Consider the following 20,361-nt stretch of genomic DNA (forward strand, 5'->3'; position numbering starts at 1 on the left):
CCTTTTATAAGCCATTCTGAAGAGTTGCGTGGTGGCTGCTCACTCTGTTGCTAGTGAGGAGTCAGCTGGAGCTGGTGGTTTGTTGCTGCTCCACTGCTGTACCTCTGTGCCCGTGCATGTACTGGGAGCATGGAGTGGAGGATTAATGGGCCTGCCCTTTCCTCTGCTCCATCTCTGCCTCCTTGGGTCCCTGGTGCATGTATTCCAGCCTTTGACTTCAATGGGAGCTATGCATGCAAACTGAAATACCTACATCTACTGCAGTAGCTGCAAAGTATTTGGAGGCTTGTCCTGCCTTATGTACACAACATATTGATAATTGTCATGGCAAGTGACACTATAGGGAGAAACTTCAATCAGGAATTTTTCCTGCAGCTGGAATACAGGGTGGTATGTGGGATTATTAAAGAATGAGGAGAGAACGCAAATAAGGGCAAACTTGGCCTAATTAGGCCACTGGTTACCGAGTCCATCAGATCAGTATAATGTATATTTCTAATATAACAGCAGTTGGACATCTTTGAACTCACCAGCCAAAACCCTACATTTCTATAAAAGGGCAAAGTCAAAACGGGCAAGCCCAAAATTTGACATGCTGGTTTCTTGTATATCTATTGAGAAAAGATTACCTAATTACTGTGTTTTTTTCCTTTTAAATACTTCAATATTTCATGTTTTAAAAAGAAAAAGTCCTAACAGCTCAACCGTTACGAACAGCCCTACAATAACACACAGGTCTGTGTAGCTAGCAGATGGCACAAAGGAGCTTGAATGCAAACACATTTCATTTTCAAGGTCACAAAGAGCTATAAACAACACTGAGTGAAAAAATATATGAAAAATACCTTGACTGCGTCCTCTGAAAAAATATTTCTGAGTGCAGTCCTTGTTTTTGCTGAGGATAATTTATGGATCATGCTGCTTTGTGAGTTTCAAGGCAGACTAAAAGAAGCTCCCTCTCCTCCCCGCATTCCAAAAAGGTTTGAGCAGATGGTAGTGCTGTGTAGCTGGTAAACTCTCCCAACATTATCCTACAGGCAATGGAAAATCTGCTTCCTTTTTAAAATATAATTTTTTGGAAATACCAGAGTGGTAAATATTTATAAATAAAATATCAGTTTCTGTATTCAGCAACATCTAAGAGCTGACATCTTTCCTACAAACTAGTAGCATTTTAGAGTGAGAAGTATTCTGGAGAGCAGCTGGATGGCATGTTATATAGCGTGAATTGTTTGTGCTAAATAATTTTCTCTGGTTAGAACCTCTGCACAGAATGTACGATGGGCCAGTGTTGATCATTCGGGGGCAACTTGTGTCCAAGGACACAGCTTTTAAAAAGGGATGGCAAGAGCACCCCAGGGAATGAATTCTCTCCCTTCTCTTCCCCCATTCCCCTACTCCAGGGAGGTAGTAATTTTCTGCTGGCCTCTATTTAAACCTTGTCCCCTCTCACCCACTGTCACACATATCTGCTCACAATAGCTGGGTGGGGGAGGAGGGAGGCAAGGCTCAGTCTATTCATTGCCCATTCCCCCCCTCAACCCATTTCCTGCCCATAACCTGGTAGAGTGGGGAGAAGCACAAAGCATCCCCTAACACTGCAGCTGAACCCAAGGTCCACCTAGCCTGGGCGGTTGCATGGGAGGTGATGGGGTGTCTCATTGCCCTTTACGCTGCTTAGCCCTGAATCTATCCCTAAACTATTTGCCAGCTGAAATGTCTATCTGTCCTTGGTGTTGATGAGAATTTTTACTGGCACATCAGGTGTGAAAGAAAAACACAGGGGAAAAGTGCTGGAGAGGCATAGCAGTATGTGGCACATGTTGCCAAGTGATGCTTAGCAACCTAACATGGATAACAGCGCTTTGCAATGCTGAGCATGCAGAGTGAATGACGTTTGCATGTATTACCAGAAAGAGATTAGATAACAAGACTAAAGAGCTGGAGAAAGAGAAGGTAGTTTCAGAGCCAAATGCAGCCCTGAAGTCACTGGGCACAATTCCATTGCCTTCAACAGAACTATGCTCACAACAGGGCTGGATTTGACCTTGAGTCTTAGCATTGTGAAATACGTCAAATCTTCAATGTGGAGGACGAAGTGGGGCACGGGAAGTTTCGTCACCCGCAGTATTGGGATCAGACGTTGGGGTAACAGGCATGGTTTAGTGATATCACCATACTTTGGGACCCTTGTTTCTGTTGGAAACAAAAGCCACGTTTACAAAGTGTCCTCAAGTGAGGTGGTAATTCTGTCAGATTTTTACCCTCACAGCAAAATGAGGGCACAGGCACAATCTGTTGCAAACAAAAATGCTAGACTGTATGTATATGCCCTTGATTTATGGGGGCAAATGCTGATTTTCACCCGCAAAGTCTGCATTGCGATGTCTATTCAGGAGGAGAGATTGCAGCTTGTGTAGGCACATCCAAACTAACTTTATTAGAGCAAGCTCTTTAAAAATAGCCGTGTGGCTGCAGTGGCACAGGGCTAACCGCCCGAGCACAATCCTCCCCAGGCCCTGGCTATGTGCTGGGATGGCTGCTCCAGTTGGGATCACACCTACTGGGATGGTGCCGGGGTAGATACAAATGGATTTTAAAAAATCAATTTTTTCAAAATTTAAATTGGATTATTTTAGTTAAATAAACCTACTTAAAATTAAATTTGAAATTGATAATTATGTCGAGAGCCACATTTATTAAAATCTATAAAAAATTATTTACACTAAATACAAAAAATAGTATTAAGCAGTACATGTTGGCTGCCAAGTTTCAAAGAAAATCAGACCATGGCACTGGTGGAAGTTACTGGCTATACATCTGGAACAAGAGTTTGCTGAAGTGCTAAACCAGCTTTTGAAAGCAGTAGTCTCTACTGCAGGTTCAGAGAAAATATTTTCTTTGTTTCAGTTTAGTAATTTAATTAATTTAGAAACCAATTTGGACCAGAAAGAGCAGGAACGTTTGCTTTCTTCTTCCAGGCTCTGAATAATAAAAATCAAGTATGACAGAATGAGATCTATTGGTTCTAAAATTTGGAAGGGTATGATGATTGGAAACAATCAATTCATTAACTACAGATAATTTCTTTGTTTAATAAATCAGTTTTAAATTTAAAACATATTTTGATACATGTTTTTTCTCATGCATTCAGCACTTTTAAGGTAGTTTTATTTAATGAAAATAAATGCTGTTTTTGCATATTTTAATTGAATTTCCATCCCAATAGAGCTCAACACAAATTACAAATAAAAAAATCAACAAAACATTTAAAAATTAAGGGTCTGGATAAATGTAAGTTAAACTTTGTAATTGCTTAAAGATATGTGTATAGATGTAGTGTATCCTCCTAGTGAGCAATAAGAAGTACAAAATTTAGCGTAAAGACTATGTATCTAATTACAAAGCAACATGTTTTAAAGGTTTCAGAGTAACAGCCGTGTTAGTCTGTATTCGCAAAAAGAAAAGGAGTACTTGTGGCACCTTAGAGACTAACCAATTTATTTGAGATACGATGAAGTGAGCTGTAGCTCACGAAAGCTCATGCTCAAATAAATTGGTTAGTCTCTAAGGTGCCACAAGTACTCCTTTTCTTTTCATGTTTTAAAGGTTACTAACTAATGAGACTCAACCTTCCCTTAGGAAAGTAACTAAAAAGTATAAATGCAAAACATGATTAAAATCAATTATTTAAATCTAGGTTTCCTGTGTGTTGATTTAAATCATGATTAAAATTGGTGATTTAAATTGCTTTGATTTAAATCAGTGAATGCTTGGGTGGTACACTGACTTCCAGCCTTGACCTGTTTAGTGCAACTTGACCTGGCGTGGTTCAACAGAGACTCTCTCTGGGTTTACCAGGTAAAACTGCTGTTTAGATACCACAAAGGTCTTGCTTTGAGTCTCAGTTTCAGTAAAATGTGGGATGTACACATGGCAAGCCCAATGCACTTGATGAGGGGCCTATGAAGTGATGAATGTCTGCTTACAGACCACCAACTGAGAGACAAAACTTCACAGATTTTATAGCTAGACCCTAAACCCAATACAAGAGAACAAATTAGAGGTATGTCATCTTTGCTGTGTATTGACAGCAGCTCACAAACCTGCAGGATTTTGATTCATCAAAACTCTTCATCAGCTCTGCTTAGCTTTAGTTTCTTGGTACAGGAAGTCAGATTTATTTTTATACCATGAAATTCCTTTGTCACATCCATCTTTTCACTGGCTTCCAAGCTGCTGTAAAGCGAACTTCAAGGTTTCTCTTCTGGTTTATAAAACTTTAAATACGCTTGTAACTTCGTACTTAATTTCCCTTCTCCTCCAGTTGGATTTTTGGGATGCTGGATTGTTGGAAATGCTAAAAACAGCAACAGAGCATTTTTCAATAGTTATCATGGCCCTATAACGACCAGTCTTAAAGCACAAGAGACTGTAAATCCATTTAAAAACTTCATTTGAAGCCCAATTCTTGACCCAACTTTTTCTACCAGTAATATGCTCAGTTGTTTTTACTGGAGTTTAAGGCATCTGGGTTTTGTTTTGTACGCAGGTGACTGTAATACCACCTGGGCTTTTTTATTAAATAAATAGAAATGGGTCTATTTCTGAGCTCTAAACAACACCATAACTTTGAGGTAGTTTATCCATCCTTAAAAAATGTTTCTATTGAGGTATAAATGGTGCATAATTCTCTCTGTGGTCATGGCTTTTCTTTTTGAGAAATGAAAAATTAATATCCAGCTTATATGGATTTATATGTCAAGTAAGGGAAAATTAACATATTGACAATAAAGAGAATAATAATATGGTAAAGGAGGAGGAATCTAGTGATGTTTCAGTTAGGATAGCAAATATCTTGGGATTGCAGTGGTCCTGAACACCACCGGTTTCATATTTCAACCTCTCTTTTGGATGCTATTCATTCACTCTGTTCTATCAAATATCAAGAGATTCCTGACATGACTTTTTGTATCAAATTGGCTCCATTTCCCCACCTTTCCCCTTCTATTTAAAATACTATGGTGGTAAAACTGGCTGACTGGGCTGGTAGTTTGCTTTAAAATGATAAAAAGAACATTAAATTTGGACTAATAGGCCATTTTCTACCATCCTTAGGGATACTAGGACAATGATGAACATTCTAAAAATACCTAAGACAGAAAGAGACAGAAGTCTGAGTAATAGAAGTTTTGATGTCATTTCCTTCACTTATTTAAAAAGACATGCAGTCCATCTTAAATCATTAGATCTTTTTCTTTGGTGGAGCATGAAATTATCTTGCTGGTTGGGCCTGTTGATTTTGACAGTCAGATATTTTATAAATTAGAAACTAACTTTAATGTAAATTTTTTAAAATATAATTTTGTTGAGATTATAAATGAAACTGTTTGTGATCACTAAATAGAACATGCTGAAATAGGTTTCAGGTGAGGTGATTTATGGATTAAAGATGGGCCCAAACTAAAACCCTGAATCCAAAACATCTCTAAATTAAGCCTCCTGATTTTAAGCCCCGAGGGTTCTTATTTTTAAAGTATGAAAATGTAGCGGAATCAGGAAAGATTTCAGACAAAAACAATTAACAACTGTGAGGCAATTGGTCCTTTAATTCTGATTTTCATTTCCTTAAACAAATAAACAAACAATCTAAGCAGTTGCAGTATACTCTTATCATTTGTGCCTTTCTCATAACAGCACAGGCTTGTTGCTGAAGAATTCTGCAAAGCCTAAACTCCAGCCAACTTTAATATCTTCATTGTTGGGGGAAATAAACTATTGTTGATGCTAAACTCTATATAATTTGCTATCTTGTGATATTGGCAGGGGAAGGAATCTTTTCTGAAACTGTCACTGAGCATGAATTTTAATCTGAAGAACATCAGAATCTTGGTCATGAAAGCCTTGACAGACAAAGGTAAATCATGATAAACCAATATAAATTTGTTTTCTTCAACACAGTGATGGGTGTTCATCCTCTGTCAAAAATGAGGCTTCATGTATGTAACTTTCATTTGCAATGCTACATATTCATAAGGTTATTTAAATGTAGAGTCTCTCTAGCATTTATATATGTATATACACAACACACACTTTCTCTCTAACTACATGTATACTTTAATAATCTCTTGATTAACCACTTCATACAAAGAGAGGAGGGTATATTTTGCTTCCTTTTAAAATATCTACTGTCTGAAAGATCTGGATATATACCATCTGGAGGTATATATTTAAAATAAAAACATATTCTAAATGCTAAATTATGTTGAAAGATGCTTTCCTTGAACTTGCCTCATAGTCTGAGTTTCAGGTTCAATGTATTTGTAGAGAGTAGTCCTATGGTACTTGACAAACTAAGAGACCAACTGAATCCTTAATTGTTGTACCAAGGCCTTTAAAATACAGTAAATCATGATACTTGCAAATTAAAATTGATATGGCTATTTTAAAAGTAGTAAATATGATCACCTATATTTCTAAAAGTTACAACAAAGTAGTAGCTATTGGACTATTGCTCAAAGCTATTCTGTGATTTTGCATTTTTCAAAAGATTCTTTGGTATGAAAATGGTCACATTTTTACATTTGCAACCACCATAAATTTACCAAATAAGTCACTACTAGAACTCTAAACATATCAATTTGTTACAGCTACAAACATGCCAAGGCACCTTCTAATGAGCAGCTGGTGGTAAAAATATTAAGGACAGTTTCTTCATTGAACATGGATGAAATGTGGAGTTTGTCTTCAAAGGCAAGATGAATTTTTGTGTGAGCACATTAGAAAAAATAGAAATATACCAGAATTTGTTCCTTTTTTCCCATTGCAATGTATACTAGAAATACAGTAGAGTTCTTTTTCTTCCCATTTGACAGTAGAACTGTACAAAGTTTTTAGCATAACTGTCCGGTTATTGTAATGTTGTTTGCCATGTTGTTGTAGCCGTGTTGGTCGCAGGATATTAGAGACAAGGTAGATGAGGTAATATCTTTTATTGGACCAACTTCTGTTGGTGAAAGAGAAGCTTTTGAACCTCACTGAACTCTTAACACCTTGAATAGTCTCTTAGAATATGTGTGAACTACTTATGCTAAACACTCTGTTCCACCTTGTATTTAGTTGTGACATTCAGGCTATGTCTACAATGCACTTAAGTCATTCAAACTTTTTCGGTCAGGGGTGTGAAAAAAAATCCCCCTGAACGACAAATGTTTTAATGACGAAAAGCGCCGGTGTGGACAATGCTTTGTTGGCAGGAGATGCTTTTCTGGCTTCGAAGCTATTGTCCCTCGTTGGGAGTGGTTTTATGTGGTCATCTGGAGAGCTCTCTCCTGGCGACAAAGAGGTGCTACACTGCTTATCTTACAACAGGGCAGCTGCACATGCATGTCATTGTAAGGTGCACAGTAGTGTAGACATCGTCTGAGTACCTTTTCCAGTGCCTTTCTGTGCTGTCTATCCTTGTACTAAGGTCTTGCTTACATGAGAGTTTTACCAGTTATATCACTCTGAACTCCCCTGTGTGGCTACTAGATGAGTGACTTTGGTTTAGCTTAAATCCTTTTCCAAGTTACAAGCTAAACCAACCCCTCACCCCCGGCTTTTAATACTATAAGTAGGGCCCTACCAAATTCACAGCCACGAAAAACACGTCATTGACTGTGAAATCTGGTCTTGTGTGCTTTTACTCTATAGTATACAGATGTAATGTGGGAGGCCAGTGTTTCTCAAATTGGGGATCCTGATCCAAAAGGGAGTTGCAGAGGGGTGGCAAGGTTATTTTAGGGGGAGTCACGGTATTGCCACCCTTACTTCTGCGCTGCCTTCAGAGCTGGGCGGCCACAGACCGGCAGCTGTTGGCCAGGACCCAGCTGTGAAGGCAGCGTCTTGCCAGCAGCAGCACAGAAGTAAGGGTGGCAATACCATACCATGCCACCCTTACTTCCGCTCTGCTGCTGGCGGTGGCTCTGCCTTCAGACCTGGGTTCCCGGCCAGCAGCTGCCGCTCTCCAGCTGCCCAGCTTTGAAGGCAGCATCGCCACCAGCAGCAGCACAGAAGTAAGGGTAGAGGTACCACAATGCCCCCTACAATAACCTTGCGAACCCCCCACAACTTCTTTTTGGGTTAGGACGCCTACAATTACAACACCATGAAATTTCAGATCTAAATAGCTGAAATCTTGAAACTTACGATTTTTGAAATTGTATGACTGTGAATTTGACCAGAATGGACCCTGAATTTGGTAGGGCCCTAACTATAAGTGTCCATAGGGTGGGGAGGAGGTTCTTGTATAACCGTCACTTTTAAATTCATCCCTTAGGTTATACTGAAACTTTCCCATGTAGAGGAGGCCTTAGATAGATAGCCTGTCCTAGAAGCACCAATGATTAGCCAATACTTGCTCTATTGACATTTGTTTCTTAAAGTAGCACATCAAATGTATAGACGTAAAGATTGTGGTATTTGAGGCTGGTGTTTTTGGTTTACACAAATATTGCTTGCAATTTCTGTTTGAAGAAAAAGTATATGCTGTAAGAAGTGACTAACCAAGTTTAAAATCAGTTTAAATACATTTTTTTTAATTTGAAAGCTTGTCTCTTTCACCAAAAGAAGTTGGTCAGATAAAAGATATTACCTCACCCACCTTTTTTTCTGGTTATTGTAATAACAGAGCTGTTCAGATTTCATAATACAAACCGCAACTCCTGGTTTGCAAAACTGCTTGAAGACTGAAGTTACTTTAGATCATATCACAATTTCCATGGTTTCTTTACATAATTGAATAATGACAAAAATGATCAAACACAGTGTAGAAGTTATACATTCAGCTCTAATGTATTGTATGTAAATACCCTGGATAAGCTCTTAGGGTCTGTCTACACAGCAAACAAATACCCGCGGCTGGCCCATGCCAGCTGACTTGGTCCTGCAGGGCTCAGGCTGCGGTATTTCATTGCTGTGTAGACGTCTGGGCTTGGGCTGGAGCCTGAGCTCTGGGACCTTCCCACATGTACGGTGTCAGAGTCCAGGCTGCAGCCTGAGCCCGGATGTCTACACAGCAATGAAACAGCCCCACAAGCCAGTGCCTGAGCCAAGCCCCACGAACTGCAGCAGTGGGTTTTTCTTTGCTGTGTAGACATACCCTTACTGTTCACTCAACAATGGTCACAGTTTTAATACCCAAACTTGCAAATACAGAGGCTTGGGTGTAACTTTGCTCTCAGGGGTAAAGTTATGCATGTGCAGAAGTGTTCACACAATTGAGTTTTTTTAGATTGTAATTTGAAAACTACCTGGGTTATGTGGGGTCTGATCCTGTGCCAGTTAAATCAATTAGACTTGTGTCACTGGCTCCCGTGGGAGCATGAGTAGGACCACTGGCTTTCCCTATTCCATTGACTTTTCCCCATTTTATTTTCATTATTGGAAGAGGTCCCAATCTTGAAATTTCCAGATTAATCTGCTTTACAGTACAACCCCAAGGCTGCTGGAATTGGTGATGAAGAACTTAGCTTACTGTACCTGCACTAAACTTCCTTGCTGACTGAAATACACTGTCAGAAATAAATAACCAGCTCCTTATTTTATTTTTTTAGGAAAAGCTAAGAGCTAAGGACTGTTGTAAAGGTGTAGCTCATTTCATGGGCTTCTGTATCTGACTTCTAAAAACTTTTTTTTTTCCAAGAAAAACTTTTTGCAAAAATCAACATGTAAACAAAAAGCTACTTCTGTCTCATCGATTGCTTCATTATTTCTCAAGGACTTTTCGCTGTTTCTTCAAGGACTTTTCACTTCGTGGTAGCTGAGAATGAGTGAAAGGCAGATCATCCTCTTCTGGAGCTCCCTCTTGAGGGTGGACGACGAAACACAACTTCTGTCCCCAGTATGTCATGGATTCTATGAAAAACACAAACTCACTTTGTTAAAGTGATGATTATTTGAGTCCTCTCAAAAAATCTTCTACGTGAGCACGCATACATCCAAAGCTCTGCTGTTTATGCAAGTCCACATACGGTGAGGCTTACCCCATCATACCATATTATTGCTTTTTTCCAGTGAAAATGATGAATTAATTTTTTTCCTAAAGCATTGAGTCCTGAGAGTCAAAGGACCCTAAGGGAGTTAGGCACACAATTCCCACTGACTTTCATAGGGTGGAAAGTTTCTAGACTCCTTTGGACATCCTAGCCTTAAAGCAAATAGTTTTTTAAAAAAACCTTAAAGACCTTTTTCTAGCTAAGATGTACGACTGGTGTGTAATTTATTTTCATGAGAGTGGTAGATCCTGGCTTTCCTATCTTATGCACATGGGAATTCTGGACATACATTGGGATGGATATCAGTACTGTGCTGGGGGAATGAACACATTCAAAATCGTCACAAAAGTAGGGTGGGGGTGGGATAGTGCTAAAGTCTGATTTGCCAAAGCACTTAAGTGTTGGTTTATTATTTATTTAACACTTGAGCTCAATGAGACTTACTTGCATGCTTAAAGGTACACGCCTGAACAAGTGCTTTGCTGAACAGGCCAAATAAGCAAGCTGGATGAATGGAGGAATGTGCCATGTCAAAGAGGGGCAGAAAACATGCAAAGGGAGAACTACAGTAACCTAAATGAACAAGTTGCAGCATCATAAAAATAAAACTTGAAATTTCGTGCCTCTTCCCACAGCTGAATACTCATAGTCCAGCTGAATGGAGTATGTCAGACTGGCTCAGCTTACATCTCTGGGACCTGGCAGTAAACCTGGGCTATCCCTATCTGGATACCATTATGAAATAATCATTTCAATAAGGTTACTTTTTGAATATTTCCCCATTGTACAAGCCACTGAAACCTTTGCTAAATTCTAGAAAGTGGTGTATTAATGAGAGCACTTTTGTACAAGGGATGTCAGCTTCTTTGCAGAAAAGAACGGGTAAGCTAGTAGTGCTCTTCTGAATTTTACTGTCAGTCACATGCTAGCTACACCTCTTCACTGCTCTCTCTCTCTCTTTTTTGTTCTCTCTCTAGTCTGTTTCTGTTTCTCCATTTGCATTTCACAGCCTGACCTTAGCATCCTTATGTCTTATTGAAAAATTAAGCACTGAAAGTCTGCACTTTGAGAGAAACCTAGTTCCTTCTGTGTACAGGTTTAGGGTCTAAAAATTGGCAGGGGTATCTTTATCAATAGGCAGTTTTCCCATGCTCTGTTATAAATCTGATGATTTCTTGTGCCGTATGCATCATGTTTTCCTGCTTCTAGCTTTATACTGTATATTGGCATTAAGGCAGTTCTCTTTCATGTGGTCAAGAAGTAAATAATTGGGGTAAAATCTAAACACTTTGATCAGCAAAATCCTGTCCAAAGAGCTCTGCAGAGCTGCATAATTTAATGGTAGTTTTGGTGAATGCCACACAGTCACTGGGACCCTTTGTGGATTGGTGGAAATGTAGACCTGAGAGGTTGAAACAAATTCCTACATGTTCATGAACAAACAGTGAGGCTGAATTAATGAACTATAATGTGTTCTTACCAGCTAGTCTATTTATACACTTTGGTTTATTTCTCCAGTATACTCCAAGAAAAAACACAGGCACTCCAGTTAATATGATGATTAGTCCAATTCCACAGACGACTGGCTCAGAATAGAAACTGAAGATCAGAAGAAATGCCCAAAATAGCAGGTAAGTGACTGGAACAAGGAGATTCACCTAAGAGGGCAGGGAAGAGAAGAGACATGTACAGAAATGTAACAGCATTCTGTAAGGTATACAGGGGAGAGGCAGTGAGGGCTAGTGGATCAAGCAATGGACTGGGAGTCACAAGACCTGGCTTCTATTTCTATCTCTGGCAAAACGCAGCTGTGTGAGCTTAGGCTTCACCTCGCTGTGTCTCTGTTTCCTCTCCCATCCTTTGTCTGCCTTGTCTCTTTAGACCAAGAGTGGCCAACTTGGGCCTGAGAAGGAGCCAGAACTTATCAATGTATATTGCCAAAGAGCAACAGTAATACATCAGCAGCCCCCCACATCAATTCCCCACCCCTGGCTCCCAGTGCCTCCCACTCACTGGCACCTCCTCCTCTCTCCCGGTCAGCTGTTTTGTGGCATGCAGGAGGCTCTGGAGGGAACAGGGGGAGGAGCGAGGGCATGGCAGACTCAGGGGAGTGGGCGGACAGGGGTGGAGCGGGGACAGGGCCTGTGGCAGAGCCAGGGGTTGAGCAGTGAGCACGTCCTGGCCCATTGGAAAGTTGGCGCCTGTCACTCCAGCCCCGGAGTCGATGCCTATACAAGGAGCTGCATATTAACTTCTGAAGAGCTGCATGCAGCTCCAGAGTCACAGGCTGGCCACCCCTGCTTTAGACTATAACTACTACTAGGCAGAGATATGTCTCTTGCTATGTGTTTGTATGGTACATCCCACCACAGGGCCTCTAGGCACTACCATAATAAACAACAGAAATAATAATAAACAGTACTTCAAGTTCTGATGAGGGATTTGCTGTGGTTGACACATTCTTTAGATTGTTAATAGGAAGACCATAGAACTAAGAAATTTGGCTTAAATATTTTCACCTTGATAGGTCTGAAGATTTTGGGTTTCTTCCAACGCAACACAATCAGGCCTATGATTGTCACTCCATAGCAGAGGTAGTTAATAAACGACACATAATTAATTAATGTGTACGTGTCTCCAACAAGCATGATGATAATTGTGGTCAAACACTAAACAAGAGAGAAGCACATTCTTATTTGAGTCATCACCAGAAAGGCTTACTTAAAAACAGCAACGAGCAATTACGTTCCTTTTCTTTACATCCCACACTGGGTGTTGCTACTGATTCCTGTGAGTCTGTTTACTAGATAAAACGTGTACCACAAAACCCCAGGCTTGAATGGAGATTCTGCATTTATTTTTTTTATGTTGAAGTCAGATGCCTATAGATCTATTTATAAAAATGCATGGAGAATGTTCCCTGAAATGATGCTGCTGATTGTGGTCCTTCAATAACACCTGTGCATACTTGCAGAGCTCACCTCGCTAATGAGATGAATGACTCTGACAAGCTCTTGAAGCCCAATATTCAAAGGAGCCTCAAACCAGCCTTTGCATGTGCAGAACTGCGAGTACCAATTAAGAGGCTGTCTTTGAAAATGATACTATTGATATTGGCATTGGGAAAATTTGATAACCCTGGTCAAACAATGACTAGAGGACACACCAGAAGTGGAAGGAAGTGGCCTGGATACCCAAAGAGGTAATGTGGAGTAAGAGATAGCCAGGGTGTGTGTAATTCTCCCCATTTTCCCTACAAAATGACTATGCACATTTTTAAGACCAAATGCTGGGCTTAATCCCACCATCTTGGTGTGCAGGGTCCTGAATTGAAACTCCAGTGATGGTCTGCTGCATAGGGGTGGGGGACATGGGGCAAGATGAGTCTGCAACCTGTGCATTGTGAACCTCATCCACGGGGACTTCCAGACTAGCACGCAAGAAGTTTCAGTGTAGCGATACAGGGAGTATCAGAGGGGTAGCTGTGTTAGTCTGCATCTTTTGCCGCTTTTACAGATCCAATTTGTAAAAGTTGCGTGTGATGAAGTGGGTTTTCACCCACGAGAGCTTATTCTCCAATACGTCTGTTAGTCGATAAGGTGCCACAGGACTCTTTGCTGCTGATACGGGGAGTGTAGCTCATCAACCATGAAGGCACCTGTAGCGTACCTGGTGCTGCTATGTGGTTGAGGGGTTTTCCATTCCTTTTCCTCTCTTGATCACAGTGTTGGCTGAACTCCCAGCACAACCCAGATATTAAGGCTGTTCACAACAACCTTGGCTTAAGGCAGAATTTGTGATACTCTGTTCAGAAAGCAGTAGAACATCTGCAATGCGTCATAGCTGAAGAATGTTCAGCACCAATATTAACTATGTACTATGTCAAAAATGAACACGCTTTGAGAAAAGGCCTGATCACCTGACACCCACCCGCCCCGCCACCCGCAGTCAGCATATTTCCAGTGTTTGCGCTTCATAATGTATACGATCAGGTTGCACACAAGGGGATGAGGGTGCTAATGAACAGTAAGACCAATGAAGGCGACTGACTTTTAACTGGAGAATGCTATAGGATCTAAACTGCTGTAAGCTTTATTCCCAGGAAGACGCTTTCTGTAACTCAGTAACTTTAATCACCAAAAATTTCCCCCTGAATTGAAGCTTTTTCTTGCTTCCTAATGAAATCAATGGAGTTTTTAATCATGGACATCAAAGGGCACAGGATTGATCCTAAGTGCTGCAGGTGTAACTACACTGGAGAACAGAGTACTTACTGTACTTGCTTTTAATGGCTTCACTCCACCAATTTCTGTTATGTGTGTTTTTAAAAGCTGCTGAACTCTAGGACAGGACTTCTGGCAAAATTAAAGTTGTCTCTTATGGGAAAGGATAGATTTCTTGTAGACAAACATTCTGTGGTTAGTACATTACTTTGTTCTAGGTGACCTGAATATATTATAAAGAATAAAAGCTTTAGCTTTCTTTTTTCCCAGCTAGTGGGACACGCTGAAAATGACCTATATCATTAATCTTTTTTGCATTACTACTGTTTAGATACTGGCAGATGGCTGGTAGAAATTTCCATGCATCCGCTTGCTTATTTGTACTTGCTTTGTTAGTGAATAACACTGTGTAATGTTAACAGAGCTGACTTACTGTTTATGGGCCAGATCCTGAGAGGTCTTGAGTGCCTCACTCCCCACTGACATTAGCCAGGAGTTAAGGATGCTCAGAAGATTGCAGAATGGGACCCAATTGAGATAATTACGCCTCACTAAACTTAGGTTTTTCAAACATCTTTTGATCACATTTTTACCTGCATTAATCAAAACCCATATTTATTCTGCAACAGTGCTGTGTTCTAAAACTATAATAGTCATTCATCCATATGCAGTGTTACTGTCATACAAATGACCCAGAACTATAAAGTATCATCCATTAAATTCCAGAATCTGAGCGCCTGTAGATCCCAAGGTGGGATCCCAGAACCAATCATGATTTGTCTTTCCATTATTGTGAGACTTCACCCCGCTCAGATTCCTGTTTCCCATGACTATCTGGTTTGTGGCAGTACCCCTGAAGGTGGGTGGTTCTCATGTGCCACTGGCACTAGCAAATAATGCTAGAGGTCCAATGCATCCAATGAAGTGAGCTGTAGCTCACGAAAGCTTATGCTCAAATAAATTTGTTAGTCTCTAAGGTGCCACAAGTACTCCTTTTCTTTTAGAGATCCAAGTGTCTCACCACTCCGCAGCTGCTCATGTGAATCCCTAAGGAGATCTCGAGACCTTGAAGACTTTCATCATGAAGCTGGTGACTTGAAAAGGTTTAAAATAGGAAAGCATAATATTTTATATCAATGTCATATAATACCTCCATCTGATTTGCTCTAAGTGCTCTCTTTGCCATGATTAGCTGGTTTTGTGGCAAAGCCCCTTAGGCTGATGAGATCTCAGGTGTAAGTGACACTAAGGTGATCAGCTCTGGTGTTCACTCATATCGGGATATGTATCCAGCGTATTCCTGATCAAATGACCCTGTTGCCAAATTGGTTGGCTCCCATTTCCCCTTCAAATACTTTCTTGAGTTCTTAGAGTGGAAAGTGTTGCTTGCGTGCCATACTGTTTCCTCTGATGACTATCCTGGTGGACAACAGTGCCACGGATAATGCTTGGGAAAAGTTTCAAAACATGTGACACAGGATGTCTGTACATCCTGTTCTGGCTGGGACAGTCCTTTTTTTAAGCCCTGTACCGGCCATCCCGACTTTGGGCATTTGTCCCATTTGTTCTTGCCAACTTGATCAGCTGGCAAGAGCAAACAGGACAAATGCCCACTTTTGTCAAGAAAGTGGGGCACAAAGGAACATGGGTGGGCGATAATGGTGGTGAGCAGCAATGCCAGTCCCACACAGCGGGGGAGGCAGGGCTCCGGTGTGGGGCACGCAGGGCTTGAGTGAGCAGCAACGTCCGCCCCAGCCTTTGGGAAATATGGTCACCCTAAAGTGATAGCATCTAGAATCACAGAACTATAGGGTTAGCAGTGACCCCAAGGATCATCTAGTCTAATCTCCTGCCAAGGTGCAGGATTTGTTGTGTCTGAACCATCCAGGACAGATGGCTATCCAGCCTCCTTTTGAAAACCTCAGGTGAAGGAGCTTCCACGATCTGAATCTATTGAGCTGTGCACCCCAATAAAATAGACTTTTAAATGATTTGAACCCCATTCACTTTGCATTAATGACCACCTTGTTTAAACACCCAATTTTGGAAAGGAACAGCAAAAACATGGTAATCTTCTGAGACCTTAAGTAGGTCTACCTTAATGCACAGGCTACGATTAATTTAAAAAATCCTGATGCATTAATTAGGTTTGCCTAAAGTCTGATGTAATTTGCTATTGTAACTGCAGACTATAATATTTTTATATTACTATTTATATAGAAATTAATATTTCAGAGCAACACTTAGTACATCCCGAGATGTAAAATAAACCCCTACCGCTGAATGATTCATTAATATCCAGTGTTGGTTCTGTAATTTGCACAGTAATTTAAAGGGAATGTTCTCTACAAACTGGGTAGCTGGCATTTGTTTGATTTGCCAGTTCTGCTCTGCACAGGGAGCTTGCTCACGCTCTGGCTATTTCACAAAGTGATAGTCACTGACACTCAGCACATTATTTGAGCTGATGTATTTTTATGGACAAAGGGACTTTGCTTCATCTGCATCACCACAGCTCGGCTGCCCAATGAGTCCATATAGGAGCTGGATCTTGTTTTTTTTTTATACACCGCACAGATTGCGTAGTGCAGCTCAACCAGAAAAGATTCCAGACACTGAGTTATGTGGGTGTGTATGGGCATTAAAGCCTGTGCAGGAAAGATGCCAGGGCACTGCTACCTTTTGGCTAAATCATGATTTTATATTAACATAGATTATGCAGAACGGTTACTGAGAAAAAGATAGTGCTGGGCTGTGATAGCACGACTGCTATAGCTAGCCACACACTGGGAGAATAATAATATGGGTGTAAATCCTGGATGCGCTGAAGTCAGTTGACTACCACTGCAATGCAAAAGCCTCTCATTAACTGCAGTGGGGCCAAGATTTCAGCCAATGTGCCTGTGAGGGAATTTTCATGCTAACCGTTATTGAAGCATGAGGAATGTAAAATAAAATATAACTGAACATTTTAGGCTTACTACAACCCTTTAGAACCCTACTAAACTGTGGAAGGAAGTGGCCTTCATCCCCATGATGTGTTGTGGAGTAAGAGAGAGTTGGGAGTGTGTAATAATTCTCCCTCTTTTTCCTACATGATGACTATGCACATTTTTAAGACCAAATGCTGGCTCAACCCCACCACCTGGCTAACAACTCAATCTGAGTAATAACTTGTGGAACTCACTGCTATAAGGTAAGTTTACATTGTGTAAAAAAACAAACCAAGAAACAAATCAAAATCTTTCCTTTCTACATTTTAAAATGTGTCACCTTTTAATGTAATTGGGTGTCCCCCTTGTTTTACCCAACGTGTTCAGCTGGTATATGCTTCTTTTGAATCTGTTACGCTGATCTTCTCTACTCACTTTCTTTACAGGGCCAAAGTAAAGGGGACACATCCTGATTCTCCAGAAGCTCAATGCAGAGCATCAATGTATCACTGCACAAAGCATCTAGTTTTTACAGAACAACGAGTAGCATTTAGCCCTGTACCTGGGGCCCACTATGGCTATTAGCTTGGCAGCAAGCTCTGAACTAGCCCTGTGGAGTGGAATTAGCATTGACTGCAGGGAGATTTTCTCCACATTAAATGTTTGCAGTGAGCGGACAGAATCAGTAAAAGAGCTCACAATTTCTTAAATGAAGCATTTCAGTTTGCAAACAAAGATTTTTCTAAATTGCACTCCCATTTAAGCAGATGAGACGTGACAGAAAAAATAAAACTTACACACACTAGAAGGGCAGGGATTGGGGTGCAGTGTTTAACGTGAATCATAGCAAGCAAGCTGGGCAAGTGACCTTCACGAGCTCCAGAAAAACATAACCTGGGAAGCAGAATAGGAACATTCAGTATACAAGTTACTCCAACATTTAGCTGCACTGTTTCATCAGCCTCAATTGGCCTGATTCAAAACCTGGGGGAGTCTTGGAGTGGAAGGATGTTCTAGTGGTTAGGGAGCTAGTCTGATACTTTGGAGACGGTGGTTCAATTTCCTGTTCCACTACAGACTTCCTGTGTGCCTTGGGCAAGTCAGTTAGGCTCAGATCCTCAAAGGTATTTGGAAGTTAGGAGCTAAGTACCTTTGGGCCTTAGTCTCAATCTGGCTCAGCAACCCAGCTGTAAATATAGGGCTTATAGAACTGCCCTCCTTCACAGGGATATTTTGAGGATAAATACATTAAAACTGTGGGCTCCCAGATACTATGGTGATGGGAACCATATAAATATCTACGATAGAGCCTAAATCAACAGTCTGTCCAGTGACTAATGGGCTTTGGATCAGGCCCAGTATCTCTCAAGGTTTTATTTTTTTAAATACCTGAATTGTTATGTTTTTAAATGTCCTCAGGTTTGTCAGGTCTCACCACATTTTGAGAGCACTAAGGTACGTGACTTGGCTAAAGCACTAAGGAGCTGTATTGTTACCTCTTTCCTGACAGATGTTTGTATTTTATTTTCTTACGGAACTCATATTTCTATTAAATTTAAAATTTAAATAGACTATGGGCAAGATTCTGGTTCCAGTTCCACTAGTGCAAACTACCCATCAAATGAATGGGTTTACTTTGGATTTATGTCCATGTCACTGAGAATCGAATTTGGCCCTACAACTCTCATTTCTTCAATCTACTTTTTGAGCTAAGCATAGCTTAGCTTGTAGCTACTGCAATTGTATTGTAAAATTACATTGTCTAAGTATGTAGCCAATGTTTTATTCTTAGTACAAATCATTCCATCAGACATTTCCAGTAGATCATAAGTGCTCTTTTTCAGGAGATCCTGCTATTCAGTATGATATCTGCTGACTGAAATGGCACAATTCATAATTTAATGTTTCTAATGTGCCCAACACTTGAGATCAAGGTCTATAACACACAAAATGTCTAGCAAGCGTTGTAGAAAATTAGATAATGTTCATAAAATTGCACTCCAACTAACCTTGATGAGGTAAAAAGGTATCCATTTATTCCTCCAAATGTAGATAAGGCCACTGAGACTGGCATAACCCAGGAAAAATAGCCCAGTAACTTTTCACCAAATGTCTAAAGCAACAGAAGGCAGAGAAACTGAAATATACTGCACAGCACAGAACTGAAATTAAAGTGTATTTTAGACATCCATGGAATGGTTTACTTACTACTGCCACAGCATTGGAGGACAAGAGCTCTTGAGGTGACATGGCAGTGAAATATGCAATATTGGTGAATGTATACACAAATGTCACCAATGGGATGGATATGAATATGGCACGAGGTAGGTTCCTAATTGAAGAATTAGGAGGTTTGATAAGAAATTACATTCACATATAACTGGACCATACCACCCCACCCGTTGTCCCTCCCCCTCATGGCAACTTTGGAGAAGTTTTTATCCAGTTTTGTGCTTTACTGCCCTATTGCTACATAGAACAAAATATAGAACAAAAAAACCCCTCCTTCCTCCCGCCACCCCATATCTGTACTTCTCTCAGTAGCTTGACATATTGCAGTTCTGAGAATACTAAAACCATTACAGGGCTTCAGGATATCACCACAGAGCTGAAGACCATCAAACAGAATTTACAACATGGCTGCGATGGAGATACCAGAAAGCTTTTTCTTCATAAAGAATTCCTATACGTTTTCTATGTTGTGTAAGCTATACGGTAATAACTAACAAGACTAATAATGACAGGTTTCAGAGTAACAGCTGTGTTAGTCTGTATTTGCAAAAATAAAAGGAGTACTTGTGGCACCTTAGAGACTAACCAATTTATTTGAGCATAAGCTACAGCTCACGAAAGCTTATGCTCAAATAAATTGGTTAGTCTCTAAGGTGCCACAAGTACTCCTTTTCTTTTTAAGACTAATAATGTTTCTGTAAGTTTAATTTAGTTTACATGAGGCTCTGTTTGATAAAAATGATGCCATGGAAAATAACGGACTTGCCTTTTTCTCTCATTTATTCATTGAGAAACTTAGCCAAGTGACAAAAGCATTCTACAGACTGTGAGAGCTGTTTAGTGTGTACACTCCACTCAGGCTAATGTGTTCACTATAGCTCTGATTTTTGACTTTGTCAGATGAGCAAAAAAGATTAATAAACAGTTTTCACCAGT

At 40.3% G+C, this 20,361-nt stretch overlaps 1 protein-coding gene across 1 annotated transcript in view; it reads right to left on the reverse strand.

Annotated features, from left to right (window-relative positions):
* Nucleotides 1–5,589: 5,589 nt before the first annotated feature.
* SLC7A10 (solute carrier family 7 member 10) overlaps nt 5,590–20,361 on the reverse strand; it is an 84,693-nt gene continuing 69,921 nt past the window's right edge. The window contains exons 6-11 of the mRNA XM_048870776.2: nt 19,402–19,525; nt 19,203–19,306; nt 17,991–18,087; nt 12,557–12,706; nt 11,518–11,695; nt 5,590–9,897 (exon numbers count right to left, since the gene is read on the reverse strand). Of these exons, the coding sequence (XP_048726733.2) occupies nt 9,749–9,897; nt 11,518–11,695; nt 12,557–12,706; nt 17,991–18,087; nt 19,203–19,306; nt 19,402–19,525 (802 nt within the window). The 3' untranslated portion in view covers nt 5,590–9,748. The remainder of the gene's footprint in view (nt 9,898–11,517; nt 11,696–12,556; nt 12,707–17,990; nt 18,088–19,202; nt 19,307–19,401; nt 19,526–20,361) is intronic.

The sequence above is a fragment of the Caretta caretta genome, chromosome 12 (genome assembly GCF_965140235.1).
Source record: "Caretta caretta isolate rCarCar2 chromosome 12, rCarCar1.hap1, whole genome shotgun sequence".
Taxonomy (NCBI): domain Eukaryota; kingdom Metazoa; phylum Chordata; order Testudines; family Cheloniidae; genus Caretta; species Caretta caretta.